The 18362-nt window shown below is 56.7% G+C and overlaps 1 protein-coding gene across 1 annotated transcript in view; it reads left to right on the top strand.

Moving 5' to 3' along the window:
• KCNK3 (potassium two pore domain channel subfamily K member 3) overlaps positions 1-2912 on the top strand; it is a 35228-nt gene extending 32316 nt beyond the window's left edge. The window contains exon 2 of the mRNA XM_030311477.1: positions 1975-2912. Coding sequence (XP_030167337.1) covers positions 1975-2912 — 938 coding nt within the window. The remainder of the gene's footprint in view (positions 1-1974) is intronic.
• Positions 2913-18362: the final 15450 nt, after the last annotated feature.

The raw sequence follows: 18362 nt of genomic DNA, 5'->3' as shown, positions 1-18362 counted from the left end.
CTCCAAGCGGCTATCCCCAGATCTCCCTGAGCTTTAAGATTCAAATGGCCTTGGGCTAACAGAGATGCCAGCTTTACTGGAACTGAGCTGCCCCCCGGCCTGGAAATGTGACGGAAATCTGGCACCTCGCTCATTAGTAATCATAGCGAGCCATTATTGAACATTTGATACGTACCAGACTCTAGGTTAAGTGCATTATACACATTATCTCATTTATTTCTCCCGAAAAGCCCTGGGAGGCAGGTTCTACTTATCAGCCCCATTTTACACATGTGGAAACCAAGGCCCACAGAGGTTTTAAAAAAAAAAAAAAAAGGCAGTCCTTGGAAGAGTATGAAGATCTGAATTCATATCAGATACCAAAGCACATGGTATCCTACCTGGCCATGCACATATTCTGAGCATACTTCCTCGGCATGGCAGGCAATGTGGAGGGGGAAGCTTGAGAGAAACATGACAAGGTCCAGCCAGGGCCCACTCTGCCACCCCAAGCCAGCGTTTAGCTGTACGTATGGGGCGCTGGGGGATAGGGCAGGGGTGGTGGTAATAGTGGCCCTGGAGTCCAAAGCTGAACATTCTCAGTGTCACTCAAAACACAGAAGGTCACTTCCAGTGCGGAACCCAGGACAGCTGCACGGAAGAAGCAGCACTGGGTTGGGGCACCTGGATGGCTCAGTCGGTTAGGAAGCAGCATCAGGTTACATTTTGATAAGGCTTAGAAAGGAGGAACAACTGGAAATCCTGCCAGCCAGCAATATTTTATTATAATAATCCTATTAATAAAAGTAATAAATATCTTAACAGCCCAGTGAAAACAAGCAGGGCCAGGACCGGCAGGCCTCAATTTACAAATGAGGAAAACCAGCTCAGAGAGGGGGTGTAATTTGCCTAAGGTCACATAGCCACAAGTGACAGGGCCAGAACTTGTGCCTAGGGCTTCTGAACTCCCATCCAGGGTCCTTTCCTCTCCAGGTCTCCAGACACAACTCCTGACTTAAGGCCACTTGATGGTTGGCTCAGAGGGAAACTTTGCCTCTTCCCGGCTCCCGGCGCCTGGCTCTGTGAGGGCCAGGCATTGTGTGGAGGAGACGGGGGTTGGGGTTGTCTGGCTGGTGATAGTAACAACGGAAGGACAGGCAGGGGCCCTGCTTCAACAAGGGCAATGCCACTCCCCCCCCCCCATGAGGACAGACCCTACTTTGGGCACAGAGGATGACCCCGGGGCACCAGACTGGGGGCTAATGGAGACCCTGGAGCACCATGCATCCAGCTGGCAGACAGGCACCATCCCCTTTCTCCCTGACACTGGTAGGCCAGCTGCCTCAGGGACATTGGATGGCCCCAGTTGCCAACTACCCCTCATAAGCTTCGGCTGGCAGCAAGGAAGTTATCAAGGAGCCACCATGCCTCAGCGTCCCTCCCTCCACACTGAATCACAGGCTAGCCAAGCTCCACCCCTTACAGGCAAGGAAACTGAGGCCCAGAGAGGACAAGGAACAGGTCCAAAGCCGACAGACACTGAACTAGAAACCAGGTCTCCCAAATGACCTACCAGTACCCTTCACACTATCCCTGCTGCCTCTGGACGAAGTTCCCACAGCACTATGAATCAGCTCCTTCTTTAGGTTTAGAAAACGGTTAGGTCTTTGAAGTCAAACAGACTCTGGTTCAAACGCAAGGTTGCTCTACTTCCAAACGGTGTGACCTCAGAAAAGGCGCTTAATCCTCCCTGTTTCCTCCTTCCTCCCTACCCTATGGTGTCAACCAGGGGCATCAGCAAGGAACTAGCATGGCGTGCGGGGGTCAAGGATGTGCCCATAATCGTGCGCTGTCTTCTCTCCGGTCGGAAGGAGAGGCCCGAATCGGCAAGGTTGAGGAGGTGGAGGGCAGAGATCTCGGGGAAAGGGGTCAGGGTTTCCGGAAGTCCAGCGCCACAGCGCGTGCCTTCTCTCCTCTTCCCCGGCTTTCCCCCAGGCTATGGCCACGCGGCACCCAGCACGGATGGCGGCAAGGTGTTCTGCATGTTCTACGCGCTGCTGGGCATCCCGCTCACGCTCGTCATGTTCCAGAGCCTGGGCGAGCGCATCAACACCTTCGTGAAGTACCTGCTGCACCGCGCCAAGAGGGGGCTGGGCATGCGGCGCGCCGACGTGTCCATGGCCAACATGGTGCTCATCGGCTTCTTCTCGTGCATCAGCACGCTGTGCATCGGCGCCGCCGCCTTCTCCTACTACGAGCACTGGACCTTCTTCCAGGCTTACTACTACTGCTTCATCACGCTCACCACCATCGGCTTCGGCGACTACGTGGCGCTGCAGAAGGACCAGGCGCTGCAGACGCAGCCGCAGTACGTGGCCTTCAGCTTCGTGTACATCCTCACGGGCCTCACGGTCATCGGCGCCTTCCTCAACCTCGTGGTGCTGCGCTTCATGACCATGAACGCCGAGGACGAGAAGCGCGACGCCGAGCACCGCGCGCTGCTCACGCGCAACGGGCAGGCGGGCGGGGGCGGCGGCGGCGGCGGCGGCGGGGGCGGCGGGGGCGCGGGCGGCAGCGCGCACACCACGGACACCGCCTCGTCCACGGCGGCGGCGGGCGGCGGCGGCGGCGGCTTCCGCAACGTCTACGCCGAGGTGCTGCACTTCCAGTCCATGTGCTCGTGCCTCTGGTACAAGAGCCGCGAGAAGCTGCAGTACTCCATCCCCATGATCATCCCGCGGGACCTCTCCACGTCCGACACGTGCGTCGAGCAGAGCCACTCGTCGCCGGGAGGGGGCGGCCGCTACAGCGACACGCCCTCGCACCGCTGCCTGTGCAGCGGGGCGCAGCGCTCCGCCATCAGCTCGGTGTCCACGGGCCTGCACAGCCTGTCCACCTTCCGCGGCCTCATGAAGCGCAGGAGCTCCGTGTGAACGCCCTGCGGGGCCTGGAGCGCCTGGGGTTGCGGGGCCGGGGGAGGGAGGGGCTCCTGCCGGGAGGAGCAGCCGGGGTGGGTGAGGAGGCCCCATGGGACCCTCCCCACACCCCTCACCACCCTCCTCCAGCCGCGCCCCTCCCCCCGCCCCCCATCTCCCGACTGTGCCTGCTCGCACCAGCCGGCAGGAGCCCGGGCTCTGAGGATGTTTCAGGACATCCGCGCCCTGCAAATTCCGAGAAATGTGAAATGTGGGGGGTGGGGGGTGGGGGAGGGAAGGCAGAAGCTGGGAGCCTCCCATCCCTCTGGAAATCTAAGGAGCTCCCTCCGTTCTCAGAGGCCCTGCTGGTACCCAGACCACCCCCCACCCCCCCTCCTCCATCCGGAGGAAACTTCGTGTTCTGTGTAAGTTTGCATCTCTATTTATACCTCTGTCCTGCCAGGTCTCCCACCTTCCCCAGGCTCCAAAAGCCAGGGTGTCTTTGTTCAGGTCACCCCCACTCAGCCCCACTCCCCTTCCTCATCCCCAGCTGTGTCTCCCAGCCTCCCACTACCTTTTGTGTTGTTTTGCATGGCTTTGCAGTTATGAAGAAAGTGGAAACCCAGCAGTCCCTAAAGCTAGTCCCCAGAAGGCAGGCAGACTGAAGCAAGGACAGGCAGGCTGCAGGAGGGACAGAGGAGGGAGGGGGAGATTGTGGCCCTCTGGTCTGCAGGGCAGCCCACGGGGAGGTGAGAGTTAACTGGCCTCCAGCCTCCGACACTGCCCTTAGAATCAAACAGAAAACTTCGTACCTGCCGTCCCCAGCTGCTGCTGACAATGACCAACTCTTACATCTGTGGAATGAGTTTCAGCCTCTGAAACCCTGCCCTGACTACCCATTCATCTGATTCTCACAGTACCCGGTTAGGTCAGCAAGGCAGGAGTTCTCATCCTCACTTTACAGGGGACACTGAGGCCCAGACAGGTGAAGTGACTTGCCCAAGGTGGCACAGACAGCAAAAGGCACAGGGGAACAAGAACCCAGGCTGCTGCTTCTGAGTTTTGGTGCCCTTTCCTCCTGACCACCCTGCCCATTGTTGAAAGCAGAGCTCCTGCCCGGTGCACCCAGGCACTGCGTGAGCCAGCACTGGGACTCAGCCTCGACTCCACTTGGCCAGGAGGCAGGGGCTCTGAATGGACCCCTGAGGCCGAGTAGGACCCCCTCAGTGTCCGGACTGCCCGCTTACAAACAGGGAAGCAGGGCCGGGGACAAACAGGGAAGCAGGGCTGAGGCTCATGGAAAAAAGGGCAGGAGCCAAGGGCTCTAGGGGTTTGGGAATCGGGCAGAATGAACTAGAGAACTGTCAGGCATATCCAATTGGGACCTTATCCCTGGCTCACAGCCAGCGTTGGTGCCTGTGTCCCAAGTAGCTAGAGACAAATTAAGGCTGCAGCAAGGAGCGCCCCTCTCAGGTAGGGAGTTTGGACCTGGTGTGCCCACTACCTACCCCACCTGCAACCCAGAAACCCAGGTGCAGAGCAAGCAGACCGAGGTGACGCCCTAGACTCCACAGCTGGAGCTGGTACCGTGTCTCAGGACAGCATCAGAGGTGGGTGAGGGGCGTCTCCCCACTCAGAACTGCCCTCCTATGTCGTTGCCATGGCGGCTCCCTAACCCTGCTGAGCAAGGCCAGCCCTGGTATTCAGGGATGCTGGAGTGGGGGTCCCACAGGGTGGTCAGCCTCAGCCGCGCCCCAGCCTCTGGGAACCCCTAAGAGAGAAGAAGTCTGGCCTGTGTGTGAGTCCTGTCTCAGCGTGGAGGAGCTCGCCGCCCAGGTGCCAAGAAGAGGGCCCAGGACCCAGGGGTGACCTCTGTGTTTATGTGTGGGGCTGGGGGACAGTGCTGGCTGCCTCTGTCCCACGTGTGACCCTGCCCTCGAGGGGTCCTGTCCCGTCAGTCCCGAGGGAGCCACAACCAAAGTTGCAGGGAGATGGCGAGGAAGGAGGCCAAATGGTCTCGAGCAGAGCATGGCAGGCTGCTCGGCCTCCAGCGGGCCTTTCCCAGGGAACTAGAAGGCCAGAGTGGCTTCCCCCCTCACCCCCTCCCCCACTGCAGGCAGCCTTTCTGCTTCCCCAATGCCTTATGCCTGGGCACACTGCCACAGAATATGCAATACATGTGGGTGCCCCCGCGCCCACACCCCCACCCCGGGCAGCCCCTGGACCCCAAAGGCTGCAGCTGCCACGGCCTCCCTTCAGCCCCTCCTGCCTATCTGTCTTCACAATGAGAATGGCGCCTAATAAATGCTGTCCATGGAGACCAGGCTCAGGCTCAGCCGCCTCTGTATCATATACCCTTGGCGTGCCAGGGAACAGCCGTTTCCCCGCCGAGGTCTACAGACACACCCAGCTGATGCACCTCAAGCTGACTGAACCCTTTGTGTCCGGGGTCTTAGGAAGAAGCCTGGGGGCAACACTGGTGTCCCTTTTGTAATTTCCTCCAAGGTCTCCAGATTGTCTCGGTGTCATCCTGGAATGACTATGAGAGCAAGATAAGACTTTAGAAGAGAAATCACCTGGTCCAGTGCTCCCCTCGTACGTGAGTACACCGAAGCCCAGAGAGGGCAGGCCGCTTGCCCCGAGTCACACAACAGCGAGTGGCAGACCCAAGATCAGAACCGGAACCGGGAACACCGAGTCCCGTTCCCCCTCCTCACACAGCCTGCAGAGTCCAGCCGGACACACCCCAGCTGATGGTGACACCTCCCTGTCTGCCAGAGTGGGGGTTCCCTTCCCCAGTGGGGATCCTGGCCTCAGTGGTCTGATGGACACAAAACTGTCTTTACCAGAAGGGGACACATCACAAGCCCCCGTCTTCAGGGTATTATTTCTCTCTGGGTGTGGAGGGGCAACTCATCCTGGGACTGGGCCCCAGATGCATGCTCCCAGCTGGTGCCAGAGGCTTCCAGACGTCACCGAGTACAACCTACAGTAACCTTGCCCACCACAACCCCATTTCTATCTGCATTCCTCCCTGCCTATGTCTCTTTCATGAGATAATACTTAACCCCGACCGTAGCCAAGGCATTCTAATACTTCCTCTCCTAGCTCATGTTATAAAATGCTGGTCACAACCCTCTAGATTGATTTCTCTGCCCACTAATGGTTTTCTCCCTGCACGTTGAAATGCTCCAGGGAAATAAAGGGGGAGGGGGTTGCTAGGGGCATCTTCTCCAAGTCCCCCATCTCTACCCACTTGGGTCGCTTTGAAATATACAGGGAGAGACCCATTTATTGGGGGCTCAGAGTTCAGAGAAGTGGTGATCCCTGCACCCTCTCCCAGGAGGCAGGACACAGCCAGTCTTCACGTGACAGTGCCCCTGGCTGTTCCTCACAGCTGCAGGCAGCCTCCTGGGACACGCCCCTCACCGGCCCACGGCTCTGAGGGTGGCCACGGCAGAACTGGACTTTAGTTCCTGTTGGCTCACCCATACCTAAGACCACCTCATCAAAACCCAGGGCTTCCTGCCCATGGCCCACCTGTCTCTGTCTTTCTTAGCAAAGCTCAATGCAACAACAGAAACGATGTCATTTCTGAGGTCAGCAGTGAGCACTACGAGGTTGCTCTTACTTTCTGAAGCAGTTCTTGCAGGACATATACGTGCTGACACCTTCTCTCCTCCCTTCCTCGCCCGGGGCAAAATCATCAGAACGCAAAGGAGTCCCCAAGGGGCTGCAGGCACCCCCGTCTTTCGAGGGGTGATCAGAATGATGGTAGTGATGAGCTACACCCCAGCCCCGGCCCCCAGCTCCTAAGGGCCCAGAATTGTCTGGGGAACTAGTGTGGGCTCTCTATCTCCACAGGACGCCGTCCCCACCCTCCTCACTTCCCACCGCATCTGAGGCATCCTGCACTAAAAAATATATGTACAGCAAAACAAAAATAGAAAACCAGCACCGCAGAGTGGATGTGGGGTATAAATATGCCAAGAGCTCCGCTGATGTGGTTACTCAGTGTAAGCTTCAGATAGAGACAGAATCTTCCTGGGAGCCCAGAAAGAGGCAGGCAATGACAACTCTTCCCCAAACGTGTCCCACGGTGTGCCTTGTGGGAAAAGGGTTCCGTGGGCGAATGGATCTGAGGAAACGCTCACACATCACTCGCTCATGGAGCTTTCTGAGCCCCCTTGGCTTAGTAAAGGTTAGGAAAAGCCCTGCGGCAAACACAGCCGTTTACCTGGGCTTAACCCAGCACGGCCCAAACTCGTTGGTGGCACCAGAACCTCTGCACGACATCTCCGCACCCCCTGTGTTCCACGGAGCACGTTTTGGGATATGCGGGCCTAGCGACATCTCTGCCTCCTAAAGAGAGAGGCTGGTCCTTCCTCCTCAATAAATTGCAAGAGGAGTTTGGCTTATAAGCCCTTCTACAGGGTGAGGCCGTGACCTTTGCAAAATACATAGGTTATTCCCGGCTTCGGTGAAGGTTTGGCAGAAGTCACAGAGCTGTTCGGGACACGTTTCTAATTCAGAACCTTGGTGAGAGGGGATACTACGAACCTAAAAACGTCACCCTCCAAAGATGGCAGATTCCGGTGGAGCTGAGGGTCCTCCCTGAGGTCCTCCCACCTCCCACTAAAGACTAGTCTTTTCTGCAGGCTCAGCATGGCCCCGTCCGCCAAGCCCACCGGCATCTCCACAACTTATCTCAGGAAGCCAGGGCTGGGGGAGGACTTCTGTAGGACAGACATGCTGCCAGAGGAAAGACCAACTACCCATGTTGGCCATGCCCGCCTCCCCACCCAAGGGACACTTCACCGTCTCCACTGAGAAGCATAAAGTGGCAGGGGGGTGGGGGGCAGGGGGGGGCTCTCTGACTCTCAGAGCTGGGTTCAGGTTTGAAGGCTGAAAGACTCCATTTCCCGAGAGACCCCCAAACAAACAGTGGACAGTGGATACAGTCCCCTCCTCTTGCCCGGGTAGCAGCGATGCTGGAACAACAGCCTTAGGCACTGCCTAGGAAGATTGCAAAGAAACACACCCACACCCCCACACACTCCCCTAGATCCCTGGCCCAGCTCCTCTTTTCCAGAGGATGAGATTTTGGCTCACAGAGAGGAAGTGAGACGCTCAAGGTCGTGAAGCAAGATAATGACGTCGCCAGGATTAGTATCCAAATGGGCTCACTTTCCTTTCCCCTCCTCGCGCACCCAGAGTAAGGGCCCAGATGAAAGCCGCTAATCTCTGAGGTTGAGTCATTCTGATGCTGGAAATTTCCCACATGTACATCTGGAGAGACACCAGGACACCCCCCTGCCCCTTCGTCTCCCAGCTGCAGGGGAGGACTGTGTGTGTGGTGCCAAGCCCTTGGGCCAGGGGCTGTGATGGAACTGACCTCAGTGATCTCCTCTGGCCGTGAACTCCCAAGAATTCACATTCTGGCATTTTCCATTTACGAGGCTCTCTCACTCCGTTCTTCATCTATCATTGGAAGACTCTGCGATTTAGGTGAGGATTAACATCCTCGTTTTACAGATGTCAGAACGAAAGCTCAGAAAGACCCAAGGTCCTGAAAGCTGGGACTGTTTCACATTGACCTCTGTATCTGAGAGCCAAGCTGACCACTGGGGCATCTCCTTGGCAGCAGGTGTGCTGGGCAGGGGCTACTGCTCAGCCCCAGAGCGTCCCACGCAGTTGCTGTTCCATGGGTCGGGGAGCCCCCAGGTGGACATGGTTCGTGGAACCCATTAGCACAAGGAGACAAGGGGTCACGAACACTTTACCCACTTCCTGGGCAGATACTGCCCACGCCCTAGACTTTGGACCGAGGGAAGCAGAATGTCCAGCCAACAACCCCTGCCCTTCAGATGAAAGGGCCAAAGGTTTCTGGGGAAAAGGTCATGCCTCCGACCCAGACCAACTCCCCAAAACAACACTCTTCCACAGTTCTGGTTCCCTAAAGAGGGAGCATGTAACCAGGTCATCCCCAGTTACAGAATATTCTGGTCTGACGACCGGATCAGAGTGGCAGGAAGAAAGCCCACATCCCTGAGCCTGCTTTGGAATTATCCTCGGGGCTGGAGAGGCCCTAGCCTTCCAGCGTGCACGGGTCCAACTGGGGAGACCACAGGGGCTGCTGGGGCCGGGAGCCTGACCTGGGCTTTGCTGTGCTCCGTCCTCACCTCCATAGTAAAAACTCTCCGGGGGCGCCTGGGTGGCTCAGTCGGTTCAGTGTCCGACTTCGGCTCAGGTCATGATCTCACAGCTCGTGAGTTCGAGCCCCACGTCGGGCTCTGTGCTGACGGCTCAGAGCCTGGAGCCTGCTTCGGATTCTGTGTCTCCCTCTCTCTCTCTGCCCCTAACCCACTCACATTCTGTCTCTGTCTCTCTCAAAAATAAATAAACATTAAAAAAAAAAACAAAAACCCTCTCCATCTGCCTCATCCAGGGCAGAAAAAGCTCTAAGGACACTTTTGGTATGGTACAGCGGGTGTCCTTGCCAGCTTCTCTCCAAAGGTAAAGGAGACCCCAAAGAATTAAGGGTCCGTTCATCCTTGAGTATCTACTATGTGCCACAGACTTTACAGAACTTACAACCACCCTGTGAGGCAGGTACTGTTGCCCTCAGTTTGGTAGATGAGAAAGGTGAGACTCAGAGAGGTTAAGTGATTTACCCAAAGTCACATAGCTAGTAGGCGGCAAAGCCTATCCAGGACCCTCTGACTCCTAAGCTCAGGCCCTTTCCACTGCACCTCCATGTCTGGAAGGCCTCTAATCCAACTTCCCTACCAAAGCAAGAACTGCCTCAGTGGCTTCCCAGCAGGTCATAGAGCCTCCATTTACAGGACCCTCACCCTCTGAGGCAGCCCCTTCGTTCACTGAGCAGCAGCTCTAGTGACCATAAATGTCTTCCTTCTATTGAGATAAGAACTGCTTCCGGGTCTGGCTGTGCCCTCCAGAACCACATGAAGTGATCCCCTCTGTTGTGGGCATCTCTCTAGGATTCAGGATGGCTCCCCATATGGAAAGGTGTCTCCCAGTGTTCTCCCGGTTCAACGCCCTGTTCTTTCAGCCCTACTTCCCATGACGGTGTGCTAGACACCCACCCATCCCACTCCCTTCTCTGTAAGAGCTTCTGCTTACTTCTTCCCCTAGGACTTGACACACCGTGTGTGGCCCAGCCAGCACAGAGACACAATGACTGCTCTCTCTCTCTTGCTCCGGATGCTACTCTCTTATTAAAGCAGCCTAGGAGTCCATCTGACTCATAGGCTCACACAGAGCTTGCAGCCCACCCAACCTTCCCCAGAGTTTGTCGTGTGGGCCACCGTGGCAGGTACCACCGGTCACCTAATCGAAAATCATCCCTGCGCCCTTCTGCCTCGATGGCAGAGGACTGACATTCTTCAGGTGCTCACCCTTTCCCAACCTCAGTTCTAGAGACTAAATCAATCATGGTGACCTCCAGCATTCTTTCCGAAGATCGGATCAGTTATGAGTGTGCTCAAGTCTGGTTAAGGGTCTCTTTGGGGGAAGTCTGTGGGGGTAGAAAGGCGTTTCTCCTCCTAAAAGAAATCGCGGTGGAGGAAACGCCACTACTTGGACCGGACCTCGCCAGGTCTACGTGCGATGCCCGGAACAGTGGCAGGCACCTTGTGACCAGGAGAGAAGACATCGCGGACACAGTGAGGATGGCAGAAGGAGGAGACGGAGAGCTTACTTGTCACTGTGACGTTGAGCGATCCCTGGAACCGCCGACAGCAGTAACTCGTGTCACCGAAGGCGGGAAGGGGTGCTGCGGGGATAGGATTTTCGCCTTCTTGGCGCAGCTGAAAGCCCCGTGGCCCCCAGGCTCCTGCAACAGGATTATTGCACAGTGTGAACCAGGCAGGCCGCGGGGAAGAAATGGCTTTGTCTTCCCTCCCTTCATGGCCCTTAGCAACACTAGGTTGAGTTCCCCTGTTCCTGTCTCTTAAATAACAGCCAGGGCCAATCCCAAAGCTTTGTGGTCACTCTTGGGTATAAGGAAGTCCAGTCCAGTGTAGCTCAGTTAACAACCTTAATCTCAAATCCATTTTAATGCTAATATTCTCCCGGCTCCAGAAGGACTTCGAAAGGGGAGGAGGCACGTTCTTCTCCCCCAACTGCCACCCTCTATTTCTGGCGGTTCCACAGTCGGGCTGCCAAAGGGGGCTGAATGACAAGGGAAGCCTGCCCTGTGACCCGGCTCTAAGTGCTGGCCCTCCAGGGCCCTGTGTGGGATTTTCAGAAGGCATAGACGAGTCCCTTCACCGTTCTGTTCCTCAGAGGGGCAACCCAATGTCCCCACAGCTCCAGCCCTTGCTGGGGGGGGGGGGTGGGGGGTCCCCTCCCAGCTACCTCTGGCCCCACAGCCAGCACTCTTGTGGAACGCTGTAAAAATCCCAAGGTGACCGCACCACCTCGCAGGGTCTATGTGACCCACAGGGATAGTCACACATCCTAACCATGCCAGATAGTGAGACGGCCCCCAGTGAGCCTTGCCACCACTCCCCAGAATTCTCTCCCTTGTTCAAACAGGCAGAGGGTAGAGCAGCAGTTCACTTCGGCCGTAGACGCCCAACCTGGGAAGAAGAGGCCATCTCCCCCTGTAGCGTAATTTGTATGAGTAACTCCCTGGAGCCCACTGCCGCACTTGGCCAGGTTGGGGGAGGGGGACCACAGCATTCTTCCCCCAAGCTGACAACTCACAGCTAAAGTGATCCTTCCTCCTCTCCCTGCTTTCCTGCTTATTGATCCAAGCCAGGGAGGACCGAGGACATCACTCTGTCCTTGACTGGGCATTCTGGTAGCAAATCGGAGAAAAAGTCAGTGCCTGTTAGGTACGTGGCGAGCCAGGCCTCTCCTGCGCGAAGCCCGGTGGTTGCTCTTTTTAATGTCGGTGCACAATCTCACCCACTTAGCACTGCTAGATCTTATCTGGTTTGTTCCAGGCTTTTGATGGCGTTCCAGGTGTTGAAGCCAGGTTCCACTATTAAATCTATACCCACTCTCTCCCAGCTCCATATCACCCACAGATTTGATAATCCAGCCTTCGGTGCCATTATTCAAACCTTTGATGAAAATATCAACGAGGACAGGACAAAACAGAGGGCCCTTAATTCACGGTGACATTTATTCCCGCATGTTCTCGGTGAACTGTTATTGCCTCCATCTACTTACCCCCTTCCTTTTATCTATGCTCTAAAATTGTCTGCTTAATCAAAGCTCACAGGTGGCTGGGCTCCAGTCCCATCAGCTCCGTTCCTGAGTTCCCGGATGTCATTGACCTGGGCCGGGGATTTGAATTTGCTGAAAATAGCAAGCGCGTCCTCGCCTGGCTCAGCTTTCACCCCCTTCTCCACACCTGAGCCCCAGCTCCGGAGCGGAGCGCGGCCCTTCCTGCCCGCTTCCCAGCTCAGACCCAGCCCCTCTCTCAGCCACCTGGCCTGTCCCTGAGGGGAGGGCAGTCGCTAGAGCAATCAGGTGGCCCCAAGAGTTGAGATCTGCCACAGGAAACTGCCGGATATCCCAGGCCCTTAGGTCAGTCGGGGCTGAGGTGGGTGGGACCAAGAATATTTATTAAGCGTGTGTCAGGAGCTGGGCTAGGTGTTAGCAGAGCCTCATCACAACCCAGGGGAAGTAGGCACAATTGTCTCCACCACCTGGGTGAGGAGAGGAGGCCAGGGCTCTCACATCACTTGCCTAAGGTCACCCGACCAACCAGTAAGTGGCAGAACCAGGGTCTGAGCCCAAGATTGTGTGGCTCCACCTTCCACGCCCAGCCGCCACAGCCCGTGGCTAGTTGTGCCGCTTTGTCTTTTCACCTTCCCAGGTTCCCCTCCCAGGTGACTGGGGACCCAGGTGCTGCTTCGGCAGCCTCTGGAAGGCAGGGTGAGCCCGAGCACAGCGCTTCCCGACCCACTGGAGTGGGGGGGGAGCAGCAAGTTGCGGGGGGACATCAGGCTGCAGGGAAACCATTGCATTGTTCCCGAGTCCTGAGCGATTTGGGATTAATCTTCCAGATTTGGCACCACACACGCGACACAAGCCTGCTGCCACCCCACCCCCTCCAGCCCGTCACAGTGAACAGATGGGCAGACCCCTCCCTGGGGTCTAAGTAGGGCGCTGCTGAGGCTGCTGGGAGCAGGGAGGGAGGCCAGCGATCCAGGGGGAGAGAGAGCAGGGACAGACCCAGCTCCACCCCACCCCGTCCACCTGTCCCCAGGAGCCGGTGGAATCAGAGGGCGGGGCAGTGGGTGGGGCGGCCACGTGAGGCAGACACTCCTGTCCCTGGGAGTACCCGAGCAGAGCCTGGGCCAGCAGTGCAGGGGACTCGTGCACGAGTCAGGGGTCCTCTCAAACTCCAAAGTCCTTAGCCTAAGCCCCTGGAGCTGCCGAGCAACAGGACGTTCCCCCCTCGGGGCTCCAGGTGAGGCTCAGGCGGCGAGGCGCCCGCAGCATCCAGGTCCTGACCAGGCCCTCACTGGCCGTGAGCCCAGCAGTGTGCGGGGGGCCACGGAGTGCTCCAACAATGCAGAAACGTAAAGACAGCCAACTATCAGCGTTGGTGGGACCTTAGGAACCACACGTCCTCTTTATGTGGCAGAAGCCATTACCGAAACTCAGACAGGAGAGGGGATGTGCGGGCAGCGAGTGGGGGGATAGAGCTGGGGCCTGCAGCCTCCCTGATTAGTGCTCCTTCCACATCAACACACCCCTCAGGGCTGCATTTGTAATAGCCAAACACCGGAAACAACCCCAACATCCACCAGCGGGTAACTGGATAAACCAACCGCGATACCCATGCCGAGCACAACTCGTTACTCAGAAACGCAGAGCGATGGCCAGCGCTACGTGCAGCACGGACGGGTCACAAATCACCAGACAGAAAGAGCCCACATCGTACGACTGCACTCATATAAAGGTCTGGAAAGTGCAAACTAATCCAGAGGGACAGAGAGCAGATCAATGGTTATGAGAGAGGGTAGCACCAGGAGGGGCATTAAAAAGGGAGCCCAGGGAAGGCTTGGGGTGATGGGTACATTTGCTGTCTTCACTCTGCTGTGGTTTCAGTGATAGGAACTTGAGCTGGGCTCAGGCAAAGGAATGTTCTCGGAAGGATCTGGAACAATGGGAAGGCTGCCTTGGGAAGGGAAGGGAGTGGAGCTGAGAAGACCAGCTCTGTATCCGTCGCCTCCGTGGCTATGTCGCTGGGGCCTCACAGGCATCAAACGATGGTGTGCAAGCGTGAGAGGGAGGGAAGGAAGAAGGAAGGAGGGGGAGGAGAATGGAAGAAAGATCTTGGAGGCCTCCACCCAGCCGGGAGTGGGTATCTTAGCCCACAGGCAACGGGGAGCCAGGGGAAGCTTCAGAACAGGGCAACAATGCGTATGATTTAGAGTTTCCAGAAAACGAGCCCGGCAGCAAAGTGCAGGCTGATGGAAACACCAGCTCCCCAGGAGGGGGGCTCCCACTCCACACAGCCTAGACAGAGGAGTGGCGGGGAGCACGCAGCGATCCAAGAGCTGGCAGGGCCTGGGATGCCCAGCTGCTGCTTCTAGAGCCAAGAACGAGCTACTCCCCCTGCCAGGGAGGCCAAGGAGGGCCCGCGGCAGAGTCCGGAAGGGAGAAGATTTTTAAAACCCTGTGATGGAACCTCGCTGGCTCTCCCTGGCCTCACGTTTCACAGGAGCTTCCAGCCCACAAATCAGACCCCTGGCGGCGGCAGAGGCAGCCATTGCCTCCAGGGCAGGGAGGAGGGGCAGAGGCCTGCAGGAGTGAGCTGAGGACCCGAGGAGCAGGTGCCCGAAGTCCACCTGGCTCCTCCACCCCCCAACAGCTGAAGACACTCAGGAAAGCCAAGTTCCCCTGAACACACCTCCCTCAGGGCCAGCTTCGAGCGAGGGGTCGGGGTGGGCAATTGAACGGGTTCCCAAGAGGCCGGGGCCGGCTGTGTGCCTGGACCACACTGCTGTCCTACTATTCCCACTTCGAGCATCGACAAGTGACCAGCAGCCGCTTTCACTCCATCCTGCTCTGAGGTGTTCAGATGGGCCTTGTAATCCATTATCCCCGGCCCCCCCACTTTACACTTAGCCCCTCATCTGCCCCCCCTCAACCTATGAAGCGGCTGAAGTCATGCCCACCTTGCAGATGAAGTCTCCACACTTCAGCTAGTCCGGGGGACTTGCCCAAAATCCCACAGCTAGAACACCTAGGAAGAGGAAGCTTTCACATCCAAGCCCGGAAACAATGAGGGCTGGATGGACCTTCATGGGGAAACTTACAGACAATTCAGGTTAGGACCAACCCGTCCCAACCTTGCGGGTCTGCCATTACGGAAAGGCCAGACAAGGGAGCACCTGACTCTGCCCCTCCATTTGCGAATCGGGAGACTCGATGTAGTAAGCCGAAATAACGTGTCCAAAGTCATACAAGGGAAGAGGCAGAGCCAGGCTCGAGCCGAAAGACCTCTCTGGCTTTCACAACCGTGGAGAGTCCTTGTCCCCTTCCTTCCTGTCAGTCCAGGGCCAAAAATCTAACCCCTGTATCCAGACAATGCCCCGTCGTACCAAGGATGCACTAAGGGCTGTCAGGAGTCAGTGCGGGCCCCAGGTCACATCTACAGCAGGGTCGTCAAGTATCCGCATGGATCTCCCCTTTCCCTGCCTCAGCATAGCACAGAACTAATCATTGTACAAATTTGGCCAGAGTTGGAAGGAACCCCAAAGACATCTCAACCTGTCTCATTTCACTCATCAGGAAACTGAGGCACTAACCAAGGAGGTGGTCATGGGAGTCTGCACCTTCAGCTGCTCTGAACTGAGAGACTAAGAGTCAGAGAAGGCCAGCCATGCTGGCCCAGGGGAGCCTTGGCAAGGGGAAGGGTGGGTATGGGCAGAGTTTTGAGGAGCACAGGCTTGCCCCCCCCCATCCCCTGTGCCCACAGCACAGGCAGACACGAGCCTGCCCCCAGGGACCCATGGGCCAAGTTAAAAGGACCTATTATAGGGAAGAGAACAGCTGTCACTGTTGAATACCCACCAGATGCCAGCAATCACTCTCCCCCTTTTACAGATGACGCCAAGGCTCAGGGAGGTTGAATAACTTGCCCGCGGTCACAGGGTGGGAAGGAGCAGAGCGCAGACTGAAAATACAGTGTTCCCCTGCCCCTCATTCCCCCAGCCTGGCCTCCTGGGTGGCTCTTCGCTTTGGGATGGAATGGTCCACTTCATCTGCTCAGCCAGCATCCCTGAGATTGGGCCTCTGTGGCCCTTCAGCTGGCTCTCCCCAGCCCCTGCTTCTGGGATCATTCCGTGCCGTCCCCTGGCCCCTGGCCCCTGCCCACTTGCTCGCGCAAGATTCCCATCATCACACAGGGCTAAGGCAGCCCAAGGCCTGCCAGGACCAACTCACCAGACCCACCCCTTGAGACTCTCCAGGTAGTCGACCTGGGTATCCACATTCTAACAGGAACATTCTGGAAGCACTGTTTTGAAGAAACAAAGTGAAAAAAAAGTCTGAGATCTGCTGCTCTTTGGGCCTCTCTCCATTGGGGAAAGGAAAACCAGTTTCCACTCTACCCTCTGAAGGCTAAAGCAAGCAGGGATGCGCCTTTGGTAGAACTGAAAAGGAGCCCCTCCTGGGAGGGACAACCTCATGGGCTGAGCAAAGAGCCCCTTTGTGCGGCAAAAAAGATGTCCCTTCCTCCAGGCACATCGCACAGGGGGATGCTCCGCTGGGCCAGGGAGCCAGCACTGCCAACGCCCCTCCCACACGGTCACTTTTTCAGCCAGGAGAAGACTGTCATCCCCTGACACGTTTTCTGCCTGCCCCCTCCCTGCTAAAGCCTATCTCTGCTGCAAAGAAAAGGTCATTTTTCCCCCGGAGCCGCTAAAAAGTACACATTAACGGCCCTACTGATTTCCAGCAGTTTCAAATGCTGGCTTTGGCCAAAAACTTCTTAAAAAGGCCATCCTCCCTTCTTATTCCATAGCGTTTACATTTTGTAACATTTAAACAGAACTGCTTTTAAGCGAAGATATGCAGTACTTTCCTCTCATGTCCCCATAAAAAGTAAAATCTGGGAAACGTCGACATCAGATGGCTAGGGAATGCCTTCCGAGCCCAGCAACGATTAGCAACTTCTGCAAAATAGTGCGGAAAGACTGCTGCCTCAAACCCGGGAAGCTCCTTTCTCTGAGGAGCCCCATCTGGGCTCGGGGCTGGGGATGTCAATCCCCAGGAGAAGGTGTCCTCTGTAAAAGCGGCCTCTCCACTCTTTATCCACATGACAGCTATACCTACTGACCCTTCTGATGTGTCAAGGGTAGAGACTACGAAAGAGAACCACACGTAGCACTTTGTCAGATCAACCCTGTAGGGTAGCTGTGATTATTACACTCATTTTACAGATGAGAAACACAGGCTCGGAAAGGTCAGCAGACCGCCCACCCCTGATTCCACAGCGCATGCCCTTCAAGGCTCCCTGCCCCCCCGCCAAGGCATCCCTGAACTGACACGGAGCCTGAAACCTTGAGCCAGGCCTGGGATCCCGCCACCTTCTCTAGCGAGGCCCCCTGCCCCCCTTGACTGAGGATACAGTCACGTTGAGGCCACTTGACTGTATTCTCCACCTCAGCCTTCAGCCGCTCTGTTTTGTCATTCGGCACCCCTCTGAATCACTCACCCCACGATGCTCAAGACGGGGAGGTTGCTTTTTGACGTAAAAAGTCCCTCAGGTGACTCAATTGGTTTTAAAAGCTGGGTGGGCCTCAGCCACAGCGTCTCTTTCAGCGGCAGGGGCAGCGCGCCATCTAGCGGCAGTGCAGTGACCCTCACATTGGCCCTCCGGCAAGTGCGGAGCCCGGGATCTGGGAGGCCCGTAAGCTGTCAGGTAGTCCGGCTGAAGTTCAGAGAGGGGAAGTGACCGGCCTAAAGGCACACAGCAAGTTAGAAGCCAGTCTCTCGGGCAGCAAGACTGTGCTTCCCAACTCCCCTGGTATTCTGGGGAAGCCGTGGGCGTGGAAGCAGCCGACACCCCTGGAAGTTTCGAGTGTGAAGGAACGGTCCCATCCCCGGGGTGTACCATCTTCCTGGTGCTGCGTCCTTTGTTCTGCTTACCACTTTTGAATAGGTAAAGGTACATGGTATAAAATCCAAAAGGTACCAAAAGGGTGTGTCGTGACAAGTGAGTCTTTTACCCCAGCCCCCCAGCCACAGGGGCATCCCGTGTTATCAGTTTCTACACATCAGTCCACAAATTGTCCTGTATCTTTTACAGGGTTGTATTTCTTAACACTCTTTACACAAATGGTCGCACTTCCGACACAGAGCACTTAACAAGGCATCTTGGAGGTCATCGAACACTGGCACATAAAGAGCATCCTCGTTCCCGCGTAAAGCCACGCTGCATTCTGGGGGAGGGTGTACGAAGGTGCCACCACT

This window comes from Lynx canadensis, chromosome A3 (assembly GCF_007474595.2).
Source record: "Lynx canadensis isolate LIC74 chromosome A3, mLynCan4.pri.v2, whole genome shotgun sequence".
Lineage (NCBI taxonomy): Eukaryota > Metazoa > Chordata > Mammalia > Carnivora > Felidae > Lynx > Lynx canadensis.
This window is presented reverse-complemented; position numbering and strand designations above follow the sequence as displayed.